Source organism: Fonsecaea monophora (assembly GCF_001642475.1).
Source record: "Fonsecaea monophora strain CBS 269.37 chromosome Unknown Scaff96, whole genome shotgun sequence".
NCBI lineage: Eukaryota > Fungi > Ascomycota > Eurotiomycetes > Chaetothyriales > Herpotrichiellaceae > Fonsecaea > Fonsecaea monophora.
In genome coordinates, this window is record NW_019174027.1 from 49,471 (window position 1) to 64,772 (window position 15,302).

The 15,302-nt window shown below is 51.4% G+C and overlaps 6 protein-coding genes across 6 annotated transcripts; 4 read left to right on the forward strand and 2 right to left on the reverse strand.

The window, feature by feature from the left end:
* Positions 1-65: 65 nt before the first annotated feature.
* On the forward strand, positions 66-2,823 carry AYO21_09556 (hypothetical protein; the record flags this gene model as incomplete). The annotated part of the gene is made up of 3 exons (XM_022659488.1): positions 66-101; positions 165-2,690; positions 2,761-2,823. 3 exons carry the CDS (start codon positions 66-68, stop codon positions 2,821-2,823), a joined length of 2,625 nt encoding a protein of 874 aa, XP_022508194.1.
* Positions 2,824-4,149: 1,326 nt separating this feature from the next.
* On the reverse strand, positions 4,150-6,100 carry AYO21_09557 (hypothetical protein; the record flags this gene model as incomplete). The annotated part of the gene is made up of 2 exons (XM_022659489.1): positions 4,150-6,038; positions 6,094-6,100. The coding sequence occupies 2 exons, from the start codon at positions 6,098-6,100 to the stop codon at positions 4,150-4,152; spliced, it is 1,896 nt and encodes a 631-aa protein (XP_022508195.1).
* Positions 6,101-7,090: 990 nt separating this feature from the next.
* On the reverse strand, positions 7,091-8,101 carry AYO21_09558 (hypothetical protein; the record flags this gene model as incomplete). Its single annotated transcript, XM_022659490.1, has 1 exon — positions 7,091-8,101. The coding sequence occupies one exon, from the start codon at positions 8,099-8,101 to the stop codon at positions 7,091-7,093; it is 1,011 nt and encodes a 336-aa protein (XP_022508196.1).
* Positions 8,102-9,435: 1,334 nt separating this feature from the next.
* On the forward strand, positions 9,436-9,876 carry AYO21_09559 (hypothetical protein; the record flags this gene model as incomplete). Its single annotated transcript, XM_022659491.1, has 1 exon — positions 9,436-9,876. The coding sequence occupies one exon, from the start codon at positions 9,436-9,438 to the stop codon at positions 9,874-9,876; it is 441 nt and encodes a 146-aa protein (XP_022508197.1).
* A 437-nt stretch (positions 9,877-10,313) lies between these two features.
* Positions 10,314-12,389, forward strand: AYO21_09560 (hypothetical protein; the record flags this gene model as incomplete). The annotated part of the gene is made up of 1 exon (XM_022659492.1): positions 10,314-12,389. One exon carries the CDS (start codon positions 10,314-10,316, stop codon positions 12,387-12,389), a length of 2,076 nt encoding a protein of 691 aa, XP_022508198.1.
* Positions 12,390-12,878: 489 nt separating this feature from the next.
* Positions 12,879-14,626, forward strand: AYO21_09561 (V-type proton ATPase subunit B; the record flags this gene model as incomplete). The annotated part of the gene is made up of 5 exons (XM_022659493.1): positions 12,879-12,974; positions 13,036-13,120; positions 13,186-13,241; positions 13,291-13,452; positions 13,502-14,626. 5 exons carry the CDS (start codon positions 12,879-12,881, stop codon positions 14,624-14,626), a joined length of 1,524 nt encoding a protein of 507 aa, XP_022508199.1.
* Positions 14,627-15,302: the final 676 nt, after the last annotated feature.

Genomic DNA, 15,302 nt, shown 5'->3' on the forward strand with positions numbered 1-15,302 from the left:
TTATCGGTCATAGTGTGGTAAAGGATGATATGAGCATGCCTGGTGGCTCTTGAAGGCAGACCAATATGGCGAATAGTGCAGACAATCCGGACATCGAAGAGGTAAAGCGCTTGGAGTTTTACGTTTCTCCGTTCAGACGAAACATGTTTTCTAACGCAACTTAGAAATTTGAGGATGCCACGGATGTCAACAATGATTCGAAGCGAAGTTCCTCCCAGTCGGATCAGCCGCCTCAAGATCCCAAGAACTCCAATGACCCTCCTCCGATCTCGAACGACAATGAGGAACCTAAAGAAGAGCAAAGAGATAGTACGGGGACTTCAGAGTCGAAAATCCCTGATATAACTACTGATACAAGCGCTGTGGATGATTCCCATGACGCTCAGCAAACCCCTACTTTGAAAGCTCCAGAGCCCTCCACCGATGCCTCAGGCGATCCTTCAGAGAAACCTCTCCCTCCTAAACCTGCTATCCGCCCTTCGAGATTCCAAGGCTTTTCTGCTTCTCTCCCATCAGTGCCTTGGGGACCGCCTCCTCCCAGAAAAGCGTCAGACGCTCGAGCACCGTCTCCGCAACCACCCCAACCACAGTCAACGTCCACCTTTAGCCGCAAAGTGACCACTCCGTTCGGATGGCTCAGCCGAGCAACATCGGCTCCCAAAGAGACACGCTCGCCCCCTCTACCCTCCAAGTCACAAGTTGACGCCCGTCGGAATACGGCAGCATCAGCATCCACTCTCGGTAGTAACGCTGATTTGACGCTAAAGGCGCTAGAAGAGTCTCAAGATGGGTCAAGCGGTCAGAAACAGCCTTCTAGAGCATCGCTCCGCGAACAATTCAAGATGCTACGGCTGCGGGAAGAAGCAGGCATAACGAGCTTGGAGGAAACAGAGGCATCTGAAGGAGGTGCAATAGCTGGACTTATTGGAAGGTCAGCTAGTTTGGGTGTGGGAATTGCCACTCCGGGCAGTGTAGGTCAGGATGAAAACGTTGTCTCTACTCCTGTTATGTCTCCGACCTCGCCCATAGCCGAATCACTACCCACCGATCCAAATCTGCCTCCAGGAACAGTGGCAGGAGTAGCGGCAGCAACTGCAGATACCAGCACCCCGATTGATTGGGACTTCTGGCAAAACGTTGTTAATGAGGGTCCACAGGCCGTTGCTCGGACGAGTCCCGATGAGTTCACCCAAGCCATCAGTGGTGGGATCCCACAGACCATCAGACCAGTTATATGGCAAGTTTTAGCAGGCAGCAAGAACGAGGATCTAGAGGCCGTCTACTGGGATCTCAAGTCCCGAGGGCCACACTCAGACATGAAAGAGGGCATGTCCAAGTCTCCCTTACTGAATGGGCATATCAACGGAAACACCAAGGAAAAAGAGTCGGTAGCGTCGTCGAGATCGTCGATAAGATCTGATCACTCAACGCCTGCCACCAGCTCCAACGTAGGCGTCGCTTCTCCTTCGCCTTCGCACGAGGCGACGGATCCCATGAGCACGGCTCGTCTCCAGACTCAACTGGCAGCGGAAAAGGCAAAAAAGGCCAAAGAGGATTCAGCAGCGCTGGCTAAGCTCGAGAAGATGATCAAACGAGATATGGGCTCCAGGACAAGCTACTCAAAGTATGCAGCAGCTGCAGGTCTGCAAGACGGGCTTTTTCACGTGTGCCGCGCATATGCGCTCTTCGATGATGCCGTCGGATACCCTCAAGGCCTGAACTTTATTATCATGCCTCTGCTATTCACAATGCCCGAAGAAGAAGCATTTTGCCTTCTTGTTCGGTTGATGAATAAATACCAACTCCGCGACCTTTTCGTCCAGGACATGCCAGGATTACATCTACACCTGTATCAGTTTGAGCGGTTACTAGAGGATTTGGAACCCGCGCTGTATTGCCATCTCAACCGCCGAGGAGTCACTCCCAAGCTCTACGCAACACAGTGGTTTCTAACCATGTTCGCATATCGGTTTCCACTCCAGTTGGTCATGCGTGTTTACGACTTGGTCCTTTGCGAAGGGCTCGAGGGTGCGATTTTGAAGTTTGGAATGGCTGTCATCCAACGAAACGTGGCTACCCTTCTCGCAATGCAGGATATGCAGAGCCTGACGAACTTTCTCAAAGAAAAGATCTTCGATGTTTACATCGATGCTGCGCCTTCATCTAAATCAATCCTAGAGTCAGGATTCTTCGGCAGCTCTGGTGGATCCGACACGGAAGTGTACAGAGCAGATCTCCTTGTCCAAGATGCATGTGCAGTTAAACTTACCCCGGAGATGCTCAACCGATACCGGGAAGAATGGGAGACCACTACAAAGGCTGAGAAAGCACGCGAGACCGAGTTGGAAAATCTGAGGACCGACTGCGCCACAAAAGCTGCACAGATCCGCTCTCTCGAGCAAAGAGCCGAGAAATCCGACGCAGAGCACATTGAGATCGCAAATGAGCTCGTGCGGCTGAAAGTTGAGAATACCGAGTTGCAAGATCGCAACGAGAGCTTGACTGGACAGGTGGCCGAGCTGAAAAAGGTTGCAGAGAGTGAGGCCGCAAATGTTGAAGAGAGGCTCAGGGCGGGAACGGAACAAGTTATGCAGCGCAATATCGAGGTACAGAATGAGAATCGCCACATGGAGGAGCAAATGGCCGAAATGGAGCGGGAGCTCGTGGAGATCAAGATGAAGTATGCCGAGGTGAGCAACCCCTTTTGCTTGTGATATTTTTCTGGATCTGTGGGTATGGACGTCTAATATTGTGCAACAGCTCAATGCCGAACACGAAGGCCTCAAGCAAAAGTGGAACGACTTGAAAAAAGCGTTGGAATGAGGCCGTCCTCATGGTTGTCGATGGTTTACATCTCACGAGCTCCCTCGAAAGTCTTTGATGCATTGTGCGACGTCGCCTCCAGTGCTCAGCTCCTCCCTTAGCCACTGCTCATCCAGTGTAATCGACTGATGTGTTCTGATCCTTATGTACCGCTTTTGCTGCTTCCTATACCCAAATCATGAATGATGGAACCAAGCACAGCGCGGGCGATATATGGTGTGCTGCAACTGTTTTGGCGGTGCAACAATCGGATCTCTCCGAATGGCTTCTGGTGTTTGTGATAGGCGGGCTAAAGAGTGGTTCGTCTTGGAGATTCTGTTCCACGAATGATGGCTTGTCTGGTGTCCAGGAGCATCTGCAAAAGAAATCTCGGAGACGCGTCTGCTTGGCCTCTTCTCAGAAGGTGCCTGTCCTGTTGATGCGGACCTACATATGTTTCACGGACTTGTATGGAATCACGAAAGGGATTTATGGCCTACGCCCCCCCTTTTTTTTTTGGAATGCTTTGCACAAAAAGGGATGCGAGGAATCGGGGTGATTTTGATGTTTGACACCAAAAATATCCAGTATCGATATGGACGGGTGTTGAAAGTACTGTAGCACCCTGCAGTGGTAGATATATGTATGTATTTATGTACGTACGTACCTACTGTATGTAGGTATATGTGTCTCGAAAAGAGACTCTCAGGCCGAGTCCTGCGATGAAAAAAGAACAAGTTGTCGACACGCGAAGAAAGTACAGTCTCTCGAGTTTGATGATTGGGACGGGGCTATGGACCATGTGGACCATGCGAGTGATTTTATACATACTCGGTACTAGGTAGACACTGTCCGTCTTCATGTACATATATACATACAGTCATATGAGTCATATAGTCGTCGTCTACTACAACTCTCTTTCTCGAATCTCTATCCACCTTACAGATCCTATTCTGGCTTAGCGCAGCCTTGCGCCGTCTGACTTGTCTCCCCGTGCTCGCCCTCGCGTAGCCTAGCCGAGCCGAGCCTCAGCATCAACGTGCCGTGGGGATCTAACCGAGGCATTGTTGATCTTCTTCTGTGCACGTCTGAGTTCCTTGTACCAAGTACTGAGTATGTCAGCAGCCTTTTCGGACATGTTGTATGTATCCCTACCATTGACCCCTTTTCGAGGGCGACGAGGGAACGGCCAGGGTGGGTTGCACTATATATGTAGTGATTAATTCCTGCTTTGGGTTGTTACGCGGCACCTATATGAGTACCCCAGCCCCAAGACCGGACCATCATCCTCTAGTCACCCCTAATCTATGTAGCTTGTATGAGGTACATACTCGCAAAGCACAGCATCTACAGCTTGACCTTACCGGCTTTCAGATCTTCCCACTCTTTTCGGCCATAGGGCTCATACTTGGTGCCGCCGGGAGGGAGCCAAAACATGCGGTCTTCAGGCCGAGAGGCCTCGATCTTGTCCAGATCCACGCCCTCGGCGCGCAGCCGGCCCTTCTGCAGCTTCATCGTCCCCGTATACTCCAGCTGCGGCACAGCCCGCAAAAAGATTGGCACGGCGTACCGCGGCAGCGTCGAGAGCAGGTGTTGCGCCAGGCCTGCCAGGTCCAGCTGGTCGGGCGAGGTGATTGACGAGATGGGCACGATCGCGGCGCACCCTGCGCGGCCATCGGCGTGGGGTACCTGCACGCCGTACACATTTGCTTCGGCTATTTGGGGGAACTTGCCCAGGACGTCCGAGACTTCGTTGGTCGACACGTTTTCGCTGCGCCAGCGGAAGGTGTCACCTAGGCGGTCGACGAAGTATACGCACCCGTCGGGATCTTGGCGCATCATGTCACCACTGCGGAACCAAAGATCTCCTTTTTTGAATAGATCTCGGATCATTCGTTTGTCAGTTGCGGACTTGTTCTTGTAGTATCCTGCAAAAACTGTAGACGCAGTGGCTGGATCCATCTTGTGCACGACTTCACCAGGCTCTCCGTCCTTACAGACGATCGCGAAACCGTTCTTGTCACGCACGATCTCCTCGGTGTCGATGTCGATCTTGATCCTCTTTTCATTAGCGCCATTGGCGAAGTGCCAGTATAATCCACGTATAGCAATTGCGTTTCTGCCAAATTCGCCCCTGTTCGCATTAAAGGAGGCGCCCAAGCCATCCGTGGCTGCGTAGAGCTCGTTGATGGTGTCAATCCCGAAGCGTTGCCGGAAGGTTTCCCATACGTCTGGACGCATACCATTGCCCCATGCCTTTTTCACATTGTGTTGTTTGTCCAGCGGACTGGGCGGCGCGTTGATGAGGTACCGGCAGAGTTCACCCACATACTGAAGAATATCAGCATTGGAGGCACGGACTTCGGGCCAGAATGTCTTGTGTGAGAATTTGCGGCTGAGAACAACCGAGGATCCGGCAAAGATACAGGGTGTAAGGCACAGACCGTGTGCGGCGCCGTGATAGAGTGGCAGGCAGGTATACATGCGGTTGTGGGGTTTGAGTCTAAGATATTTAGCGATGCTGCGAGCGGTGTTGAGTTCGCGGCCGCGGAGCATAACCACGCCTTTAGGCATACCCGTTGTGCCCGAGGTGTAGATGAGACCGCCTAGATCGGTAGGTGCAATTCCTTGGTGAAGGGATCTGGGTATCGGAGTGGTGTCAGTGAGAGAAGAGATAAAGGGCTCGTCGTAATAGACTATTTGTACGCCCGAGGCTTGCAGATCACTTGCACATGGCTGTACTAGATCTTGTGTTGCCCGGTCGGCGATCAGAATCCGGGCGTCGCACAGCTTAACACAGTGTGTAAGCGGGCCAGAGGTCAGGTTGCAATTGATGAAGGCGGGACAGGCACGAAGCCCTTCCAAAGCAAACCACAGCATCAGATATTCCGGACTGTTCCCACCGTCCAAGGCAACAATTTCTTGAGGTTTCACACCCAAATCTTTTGACAGCCAGTTGGCAACTTTGTGCACATCATTGAAGAATTGCTTGTAGGTCCATGATCGGTTCTCGAACATGAGAAATGTGTTGTCTGCGTTCTTGCCGGTGGCATGCTCTTCGAAGATGTGGTATATGAGCATCCGATTCTGCTGGTACCTCTCGGTCATAAAGGCCAAAGCTTCCTTCTGGTTGTGTGCCAAAGAGCCTGAACTGAGGTCATGGCGGATGAGGAATTTGGCGTCGAGGTAGGCGGCGGCAGCGAGGCCACCCGCAACGGCAGCTGCTACGGTGGGAACTAGAGGTCATGGTCAGTCGCAAGAAAGACAGGATGACAGAGAGGATAGACTTACGGCCCATTCTGTTGGAGGTGCTGCTACAGGAAATCGAACTGGCAAAGTGACATGGTCAAGTGAAGAGTCCATGATATATCGTGTCATACAACTAGGGCGATCTTGCGCGTGAGTCGGAGTCGAGCTCTGTGAGGGCCGCATTATCCGTAAACCTGCCGAGGTCGAGAGTAGAGAGACCTTGGGTGTTTGGGAAGCCCAAGTGTCCGTAGTATTCGGCACGAGCCCCACTGGCACAACCTTGGAAGTGATAGAGGGAGCTAAACCAAAATCACTGGTCATCTTTGCAGCAGCGGGTCTGGGGGCGGGTGTTGGCAAATCCTACCTGCCCAGGCTACCCCAGGGACGCCTTAGGCGACACAAGCCGCACGAGTCAAAACCGACATGAGTCTGAATGGTCGCGTCAGTTACCCTCCACTGTACGTACCTCTTACACACTGACGCACTGACACCGATGGCCGAGACGCCTGCTCTACATAATAATCACTGCTATTATTTGTTCCCTTGTACAAGTAATTAGTGTACATTATTTCTGATTTGATCGTATTTTGATTTCAAGGCCGCTTACTATATCTCAGCCTGGATCCTGGACGCATCCTGCTGTCTTGTCACACAATCCTTCCCGCGTGCCGATGTCCAATCCACCATGATGATGCTGCGTGCTGTGAAAGAGCTGGAGATCGCAGGTACAATAATGGCACTTGCAGCATCCGTCTCCTGCTTCCAACCCCTACCGCTTGCAATGCACACACAAAAAAAAAAGAAGAGAATACCCAAACCCGTGAAATCGTGTCGTCGTGATAGTTGTCACTGAGAATTTCCAGTGCCCTTGTGCGTGAAATCCTCAAACAAAGACCCTGATCCGCCCGTCGAAGGAAAAAAAATCAAAGAACAGGAGAAAAAGACCGCATTCTGCAAAGCTGTCCCTCACCACAATCACAACCACCACTTCTTTGAAATAGTTCCCATCCCGGGGCTCAGTCAGTCACAATGTTGTTCATCACCACAAGGGGTATTCCTGCCATATGTCTGGCTCCATGCTCTCGTCGTACCACATCTCACTGCCAATCACTGGTGTTCCTATGAACCCATCTTCTTCATGGATGACCATTCCCCCCTCATCCATCATCATCTGCTGTTGTTGCAGCCATTCTGGCACAAGCGGTGCCCGCCACTGTCCGATTTGCTCCATCAACTCTGTTCCCAGAAAGAAGTTTCCGAGTGCCTCAAACTGCGCATCTCCGTCCGTGTCAGCGTTGTTGACGTAAATCTCGTCGGGTCGAGGGCCCATGGAGAAGATAGGGCCAGCTTCATCAAGTGGCAGCTGCCGCGAGAAGGGCTCTTCTTGGAACGGGGTCGATGGACTAACGGGAACACGAGGGGGAGGAAGAAAGCGGCCGCACTTTGTCTTTGCCAGGAGGCTCTGCCTATTGTCGCCATTCCATTGCAGTTCGCCATTGCTCGGCCACTTGGCGACCCGTCCGGGGTACTCAGCTGACCAGATGGTGGGCAAACCCAATACTGGGCTGAGTCCATCGTTGAAGATCTTGCCATCCTCGCCAAAGACGGAGTGGATCTTGCGCTGAGACTTGGGGATTTTTGGACGAGCTTCAATCTGCGCCTTGAGCATTTCGCAATTCTTCTGCTGCTCTCGCTCGGCTAATGCCAACATCTCCTTCTTGTGTGTCAACCACTCGCCAACGTTTTGCGGAAAGATCGACGACGCCCCTGGACCCTGTTTCGTGTTGGCCTTGAAATGCTCCGGAGCAAAATGGCGGACTCGTTGTTTGACGCGCTCATATTCCTCCTTGTCCTTAATGGTTTGGCTTTTCCATGTGACAGAGGATGTATGGGATACGACATGTGATGGAACGATTGCCAGCTCCTGTTGCTGTCTGCCGAAGAACGTCTGGGTGGCTAGCTCCTTGCTATCGACGCTTGCTCTGTCATCGAAGGTGGATAATGATATTTGGTCCAGCGAGACTCGCTTTCCTCTTCTCTGTGGACCCATGGTGGAGGATATGAAAGATGATTGGTGGGGAGAATAGAAATTGGGAGGGTTGGAGATGGTTGGAACGAAGAATGTTCCGCAGATCCAGAGCGCGCGATTTCGGAGAGAGGACGAAGTATCGAGGGGCTAGGGTTGCAAACCAGGTGGTTGGTGTGGTTGCCTGGGAAGCAGAGAAGGCCAGTGAAGTTCACAAATTCACAGATAGGAAGCCCCTTGTCGCTATGTCAACCACGGGGCGGACGCTGGGAGATGGCTGATGGTTGCTGTTTGGGAGCGCTGGTCTGGAACAGCACTGCCTTAGATCTGCGTCAGGATGAGTTCCGCGGTATCGCAAGGGAAGTCGATCCTGGTAGACGTCATGGTCTGAGTTGGATATCATCTACAATAGCGGCTGTTTATATCTAAATAGGTCGCACTGCTCACAAGGGCATTCTTCCACTTTAAATGATCTTTTATGCTGCTTGCGCTGCCGGAGCTGTTCTGTGGCAAGACAAGTCACTTGACCTTGGTACGTTGCTTGTATCAGGATGACTTGGACTATTGTCACAATAACTCCGAGTGAAGCAGGGCCCAACTTCGGTTTGCCAAAGGGTTTGCCATCGCCTTGAAGAACTCGAACGAGCATATTCACTTTGATCCCCGGCGGATCTTCGGGCAGAAAGTACTCACCTGGCTGGATTCGCATCTCTCGGTGTGTCACTAAGAGATACCGGGTCACTCCCAGTCGGAGCATGTGCATGAGCACGAGCAAACGCAGGTTGACGGGTATGACTTGTGCGGGCACAGAGGTGAGGGCGTGAGATAGCCATGTCACCCGTACTGTCGATAGTCTCGCGTCCGATCATTTCCAAGTCATCGAGATCGCGCAAGAGATGAATCAATAACCGCGGCACTTCTCACAAAGTCTGGGGAAAAGGTAGTGACAGGCAAGTGATATCTGAAGCGGAATTCAAAGGAGGCGGGCACAGCGTGGACAGAAAAGGGTGCTAAGGAGAAGAAGATCTTGATGATGTGGGACAGGATAATACCTATCCTGCGGTCTAGACGGCTAAACTTCCTCTTACGAAGCAAGACAAGAGATATCTCCTAACATCTTTGATGTACATGGGGTGAGGAGATGCGCAAAACAAGGAAGGGGAAGCTTGACGTTGACAGCCTTGCACGTGATGATTTGCTACTTACGGTGAAGCATACCTAGGTTATTTGTCTTCTATGCCTCTTCCATACACGAAAACGCGTCCCCGCGTTTTCTCATACATCCATTATTCCTTTCATTATCAACGTGTCTTTCCCGCAACGGCAGAATCTACCAAAGTGGTCATCCCAAGTACACTATGCCGGCAGTTGAGCTGCGTACAACTGTTCTCTCCCATGAGACGAATGGCACAAATCCTAATCCGCTACCGCCCCTTCTGCACACACCAGCGGGACTGGCGATTATGGAGATCCAAGGCAAAATCCATGGACCTCCGCAGGATCTGGCGACAGAAGATCCAGAGCAGTCACCTGCTGTGCACCCTATTGGACGGCTTGAGTTCCCCCTATACAACCCCCAAGAAGCCAATGAGGGCAAGTGGATGAAGAAAGTCTATCTGTATGTCGGGAGGCATCAGAGATTGACTGGCGAGGTTAAGAAGTTGGCAAAACCCATGGCCGTCCTCCGCAAAGTCGATGAGAATGATCTAGGAAGTGAGGGGGAAGAAGCGCTGGAGATTGTGGATGTGGTCAAGTTCAAGCTGTTGTTCAGTGCAAGGCCAGAACCCGTCGGGGAATGAAACACGCGTGTATTCATCTTCGCCTTTGCCTCCAAGGACAAAGGCTACTACGAAACTCCAGAGGGTACCGATGACAACGCTGGAATGCACTCGGATCAGACTTGTGCGGACGAGACTGGCTCTTATTCAGGGGTTTTGGAGGAGCCAATCAACAGCACCGACTCTAATCGGCCCTTTTCTACCCAAACGACCTATCAACTTTTGCGCCAACAACTTGACTTTGATGCCAATCCCCACACAATCCTTTCTAGCCGTACAAGGACAACGAAGACAGCCTTTTTGAGTGACAAGTTCAGCACTATCCACATCTGCTCGGCTGGCGGAGCCGATCGAGTGGACTGGTTTCCATTCGTGGAAGCAGGTTTCTAACCGATGGACAAAGTAAGAGAAAATCTGATCAACCTCTCTTTAACATATCGCTACAGGCATCCTTACCAATGGACCAGCCTACTTCACCATCACCAGCGTTCTTCAGATGGCGTCCTCAATATCACCTCCAAGCAAGTCACGGCTGGATGAATGACCCCTGTGCCGCAGCCTATGATCCGTCGACAGGCATGTACCATCTGTTCTTTCAGTGGAACCCTCGACGAGATGAGTCAGGTTCGGTCGTTTGGGGTTCGATCTGTTGGGGCCATGCTACCTCGACGGATATGGTGAAGTGGAATGTTCCCCAAACCCCGAGCATCGAGCCTGGGGCTACTGTCGATGAGTGGTATGACGCGAAAGGTTGCTTTACAGGCTGCTTGGTTCCTACCAGTTGGGACGGCGAGATTGGAGCTGGAAAAATGACGATGTTTTACACTGGTATAAGTCGACTACCTCTGCACTATACTCTTCCATACATACGACAAACAGAGACACTGGCCGCTGCTCACTCACTAGACAGTGGTCTCACATGGACTAAATTCACGAAGAACCCAGTCCTACTGAAGCCACCGTCAACCCTCGATGTGACAGGATGGCGTGATCCATTCGTTGCAATTTGGCCTTCCATGGCCAATCTCCTCGGCCACGATAGGAGCCAGTTATATGGAATGATCTCCGGGGGAATCAGAGACTGCTCACCAGCTGCATTTCTTTACCGGGTCAATCGTTCAGACCTAGCAGAATGGAAGTTCATCGGTTCCCTGCTTAATGTTGGATTAAACCATTCTCTATCCCGCTGGAGTGGTGATTTAGGTATCAACTGGGAATGCGCTTGCTTCATGACCCTGGAGAACGAAAAGGATGATGAGAGCAGAGACTTCATCATCGTGGGCTGCGAAGGATCTCAGCCAAATGCTACCCACAATGAAGATTCATGCTTCATACATCGTCATCAGCAACCAAGGGAACTGCGCCGCACAGCAAGGTCTCTGCAGTGGATGTGTGGAATTCTTCAAAGTACAGACGACACGATCTTTGACACCAATATACAAACCAGGCTTCCGAAAATGGACTACCAATTCGGAGGCCGTCTCGATCACGGCCTTCTCTATGCTGCAACAACCTTGCGTGACCCCCTGAGCAATAAACAAATTGTTTGGGGTTGGGTCACAGAGGAAGACTTGCCACAACGATTGGTCGATGAACAGGGATGGAGTGGGATGACGTCCCTGCCTAGAGAAGTGACACTTCTCACTCTAAAGGGTGTGACGGGTACCCTGAGAAGCAAGTTGCAAGATATTACGTCGGTACAGGTTGAGCGTGAAGAGTCAAAAGACGGGGCGCAACATAAATTCAAGATTCGCACGCTGGGCATATCTCCAGCTCGGTGTCTCAGGTCCCTTCGCAACAGCGCGAGGGTGGTTAGGCCTGTGCGTCGCTCACAGCACCTCAATTCAACAGGCGACACATTCATAGACATCCAGACGCACCGCTTTGAACTCATCTCAACTTTTGCCCTATCCCACGCTTGCGAGAGAATTGGGCTTAGCATATTCCATGAGCCTGGCTCACGGGAAGCTCAACAGGATGGAATATCCCCGCTACTAAGCACGAACACGGCGACGACAATTTCTTTCCTCCCCCACAAAGAGACTGTCCGAATTGATCGACCCATCACTAACACCATCGATGGTGAGGAGATCAACACGGCCCCCGAGATCGCACCATTCACTTTATTCACGTTCCTCCCTGCTCAAAGGGACGAAGTTGGCCAGGTTGAAGCCGGGAGACACCTAGAGCCGGAGATTGAGAACTTGGAACTCCACCTCTTCTTTGACGAGTCCGTGCTCGAAGTCTTTGTCAATTCCCGGTGCGTGATCACGACGAGGATCTATCCACCAGGCAAGACGTGTTTCGGAGTGAGGTTCTGGGCGAAGGACAAGGATCGCGAAGACGACATCGAAGATGACAGCAAGCAGAGTAATACACCTCGACAGCAAGAGGAAGCAGGCCACACAGACCTCAAAGCCATGTGTTCAAAGGGTCAGCCGAGAACTGCGAGCAGCCTGTCTACAAAGTCTCGGATCGTGCAAGCCATGGCGTGGGACGGTCTGAGTGCCGATGTCAGAAATACGTTTCCTTGAGTTGACGATATTCAATATCATTTGCAAGTACAAAGGGGTCTAGAGGTCGATGTGTTGAGTAGAGAGAAGCGCTAGATATTTTAGCCCGTCGACAAAGGGGACGTGGTTAGGTGGTTCCCATTCCGGCTAGCTGACTCGTTCATAAAGCGGCATTACTCTTGTCCCATTACGTTGTAATCTTGGCTGTGGGTCGCGATTGGCGGCTTCGCAGTGACCGCATCGCCAGCTGCAGCTGCAGCTCCGATTTGGTGTGTCCAACCTCGACTGCGAAACTCTGCTGCGCTGTTCTTCTGGAGAATAGAGATCCGTCGTCCTTAGTTGCAGCTGTTGGCTCGCCTGCGCCATCGTCCCTTTCCGATTCGTCCATTGGCCGTGGGTGGCTGCTGAGGAAGCTTCCTTTCCTTAAGCAAAGGGAGTTGCTTCTGTCTGTGAACATTCACCCACCCTCTCTTCCACTGCTATCGTCTTGCACCCCGCCAGGCTGCCAGAATGGCCGAGATAGATCATCGGATGGCTTCCATCAAGCCCAGGTTGAAGTACAACACAATCGGTGGTGTCAATGGGCCTCTGGTCATTCTAGACAATGTACGTTGACGAAACGGCTCGAAGCTCCGACGAATTGGTCGCTAACAGGTGGTCCTTCCAGGTCAAATTCCCCAGATACAACGAAATCGTCAGTCTAACGTTACCTGATGGGTCCTCGCGGTCTGGTCAAGTTCTCGAGGCAAGAGGTGTGTTTGTCACAAGATACAAAGCGCCGACAAAGTGGTGGAAAGTTGACAAAATGTCCCCGCAGGCAACAGAGCCATTGTGCAGGTGTTCGAAGGCACTTCCGGCATTGATGTCAAGAAGGTGAAGGTTTATCGCTACTCTACACGACACCATACTCACTCAGGCGCAGACAAAAGTCGAGTTCACGGGTCACAGTCTGAAGATTGGCGTCTCAGAAGACATGCTGGGGCGCATCTTCGACGGGTCAGGAAGAGCCATCGATAAGGGTCCCAAAGTGCTGGCAGAGGACTATCTCGATATCAATGGAAGTCCCATCAACCCCTATTCAAGAGTATGTTGTCCGTGGTTTGTTGCTGCCTCGATTGCTGACCTGGGTAAAGGTTTACCCCGAGGAAATGATCTCGACAGGTATCTCTGCCATTGACTGCATGAATTCTGTCGCTCGAGGTCAAAAGATCCCCATCTTTTCCGCTGCTGGTCTGCCTCACAACGAAATCGCCGCTCAGATTTGTCGACAAGCTGGTCTGGTCAAGCAACCCACGAAGGGTGTCCATGATGGTCACGAGGAAAACTTCAGCATTGTCTTCGCCGCCATGGGTGTCAACATGGAGACCTCGCGTTTCTTCACTCGGGATTTCGAAGAGAATGGCTCCATGGAACGAGTGACTCTGTTCTTGAACTTGGCCAACGATCCCACCATCGAACGTATCATCACGCCTCGTCTCGCCTTGACTACTGCCGAATACTATGCTTACCAACTCGAGAAGCACGTCCTGGTCATTCTCACCGATTTGTCTGCATATTGCGATGCCCTTCGAGAAGTCTCGGCCGCGCGAGAAGAAGTGCCGGGTCGTCGTGGGTACCCTGGTTACATGTATACTGATTTGTCCACCATCTACGAGCGAGCCGGTCGGGTGGAGGGAAGAAACGGTTCCATCACGCAGATTCCCATCTTGACCATGCCCAACGATGATATTACCCATCCTATTCCCGATTTGACGGGCTATATCACGGAAGGGCAGATCTTTGTTGACCGTGGATTGCACAACAAGGGTATTTACCCACCTATCAACGTTCTGCCTTCCCTGTCGCGATTGATGAAGTCCGCCATTGGTGAGGGGTTGACGAGGAAAGACCACGGTGATGTGTCCAACCAGCTGTACGCCAAGTATGCCATTGGCCGTGACGCCGCAGCCATGAAAGCCGTCGTCGGTGAAGAGGCCCTCAGCGCGGAAGACAAACTCTCTCTGGAGTTCTTGGAGAAGTTTGAGAGACAATTCATCGCGCAGAGCCCGTATGACAAACGGACTGTGTTTGACAGCTTGGAGATTGGTTGGAACTTGCTCCGTATTTTCCCCAAGGAGTTGCTCAATCGCATCAATCCCAAATTGCTGGATGAGTTCTACGCCAGAAAGGCACATGGGAAGAAGAGCAACAAGGACACAAGGGACAATGAGGGTGGGAACAAGCAGGTGAATGGGGAGCCCAATTTGTTGGATGACTAAAATAGGTCAGGAGCGAGGATGGAGCGAAAGGACAGTCCATGCTACCGACCTGGTTTAGAGGAACTGAGAGCGTATTGTGACCGAGTAACTGCGTATGGTCAGTGTGATCAGCTAGACAGGAGCTTTGCCGTTGTCGCAGTAATTGTTTTTGGGGTGGAGGCACGACGGTCTGAATATGATTAGTTGGAGTCTGCACAGAATATGTTCATATAGAGCAGCTGTACCGGTGATTAAAGAGGACTGGATTCGAGGTATTTTGCTGGAGAGCGGGTCCAGCAGTAGATTTACATTTTATATATGTGCACGGTGTGTGTGCAAGAATGGCAGAATGGATGATAGATAGGATCGATGCTATTGTTTGAGTGTATAGCTACCCATGTAGTGCTCGTAGGTACTGAGGTACTAAATATGAGGTAACAGTGTTTGCCAGAATAGACCTGGTATAGAAAAGAATAGGAAGGAAAAGACCGCCCTCGAAAAGGGACACGCTGATCCTCTGATACGGTGATATTTAAAAGGAAACATGATACCCCTCTCTCTCTTGTGATTACTCCTCTATCTGGATATTACCTAGGTGTAGATATGTACATTACGTTATGGATTTATCTATGTATACATGGGGGAACAAGAATAACGTGTATATTAAACACTCATCCGCCCATGGAAGGGGAGTAAA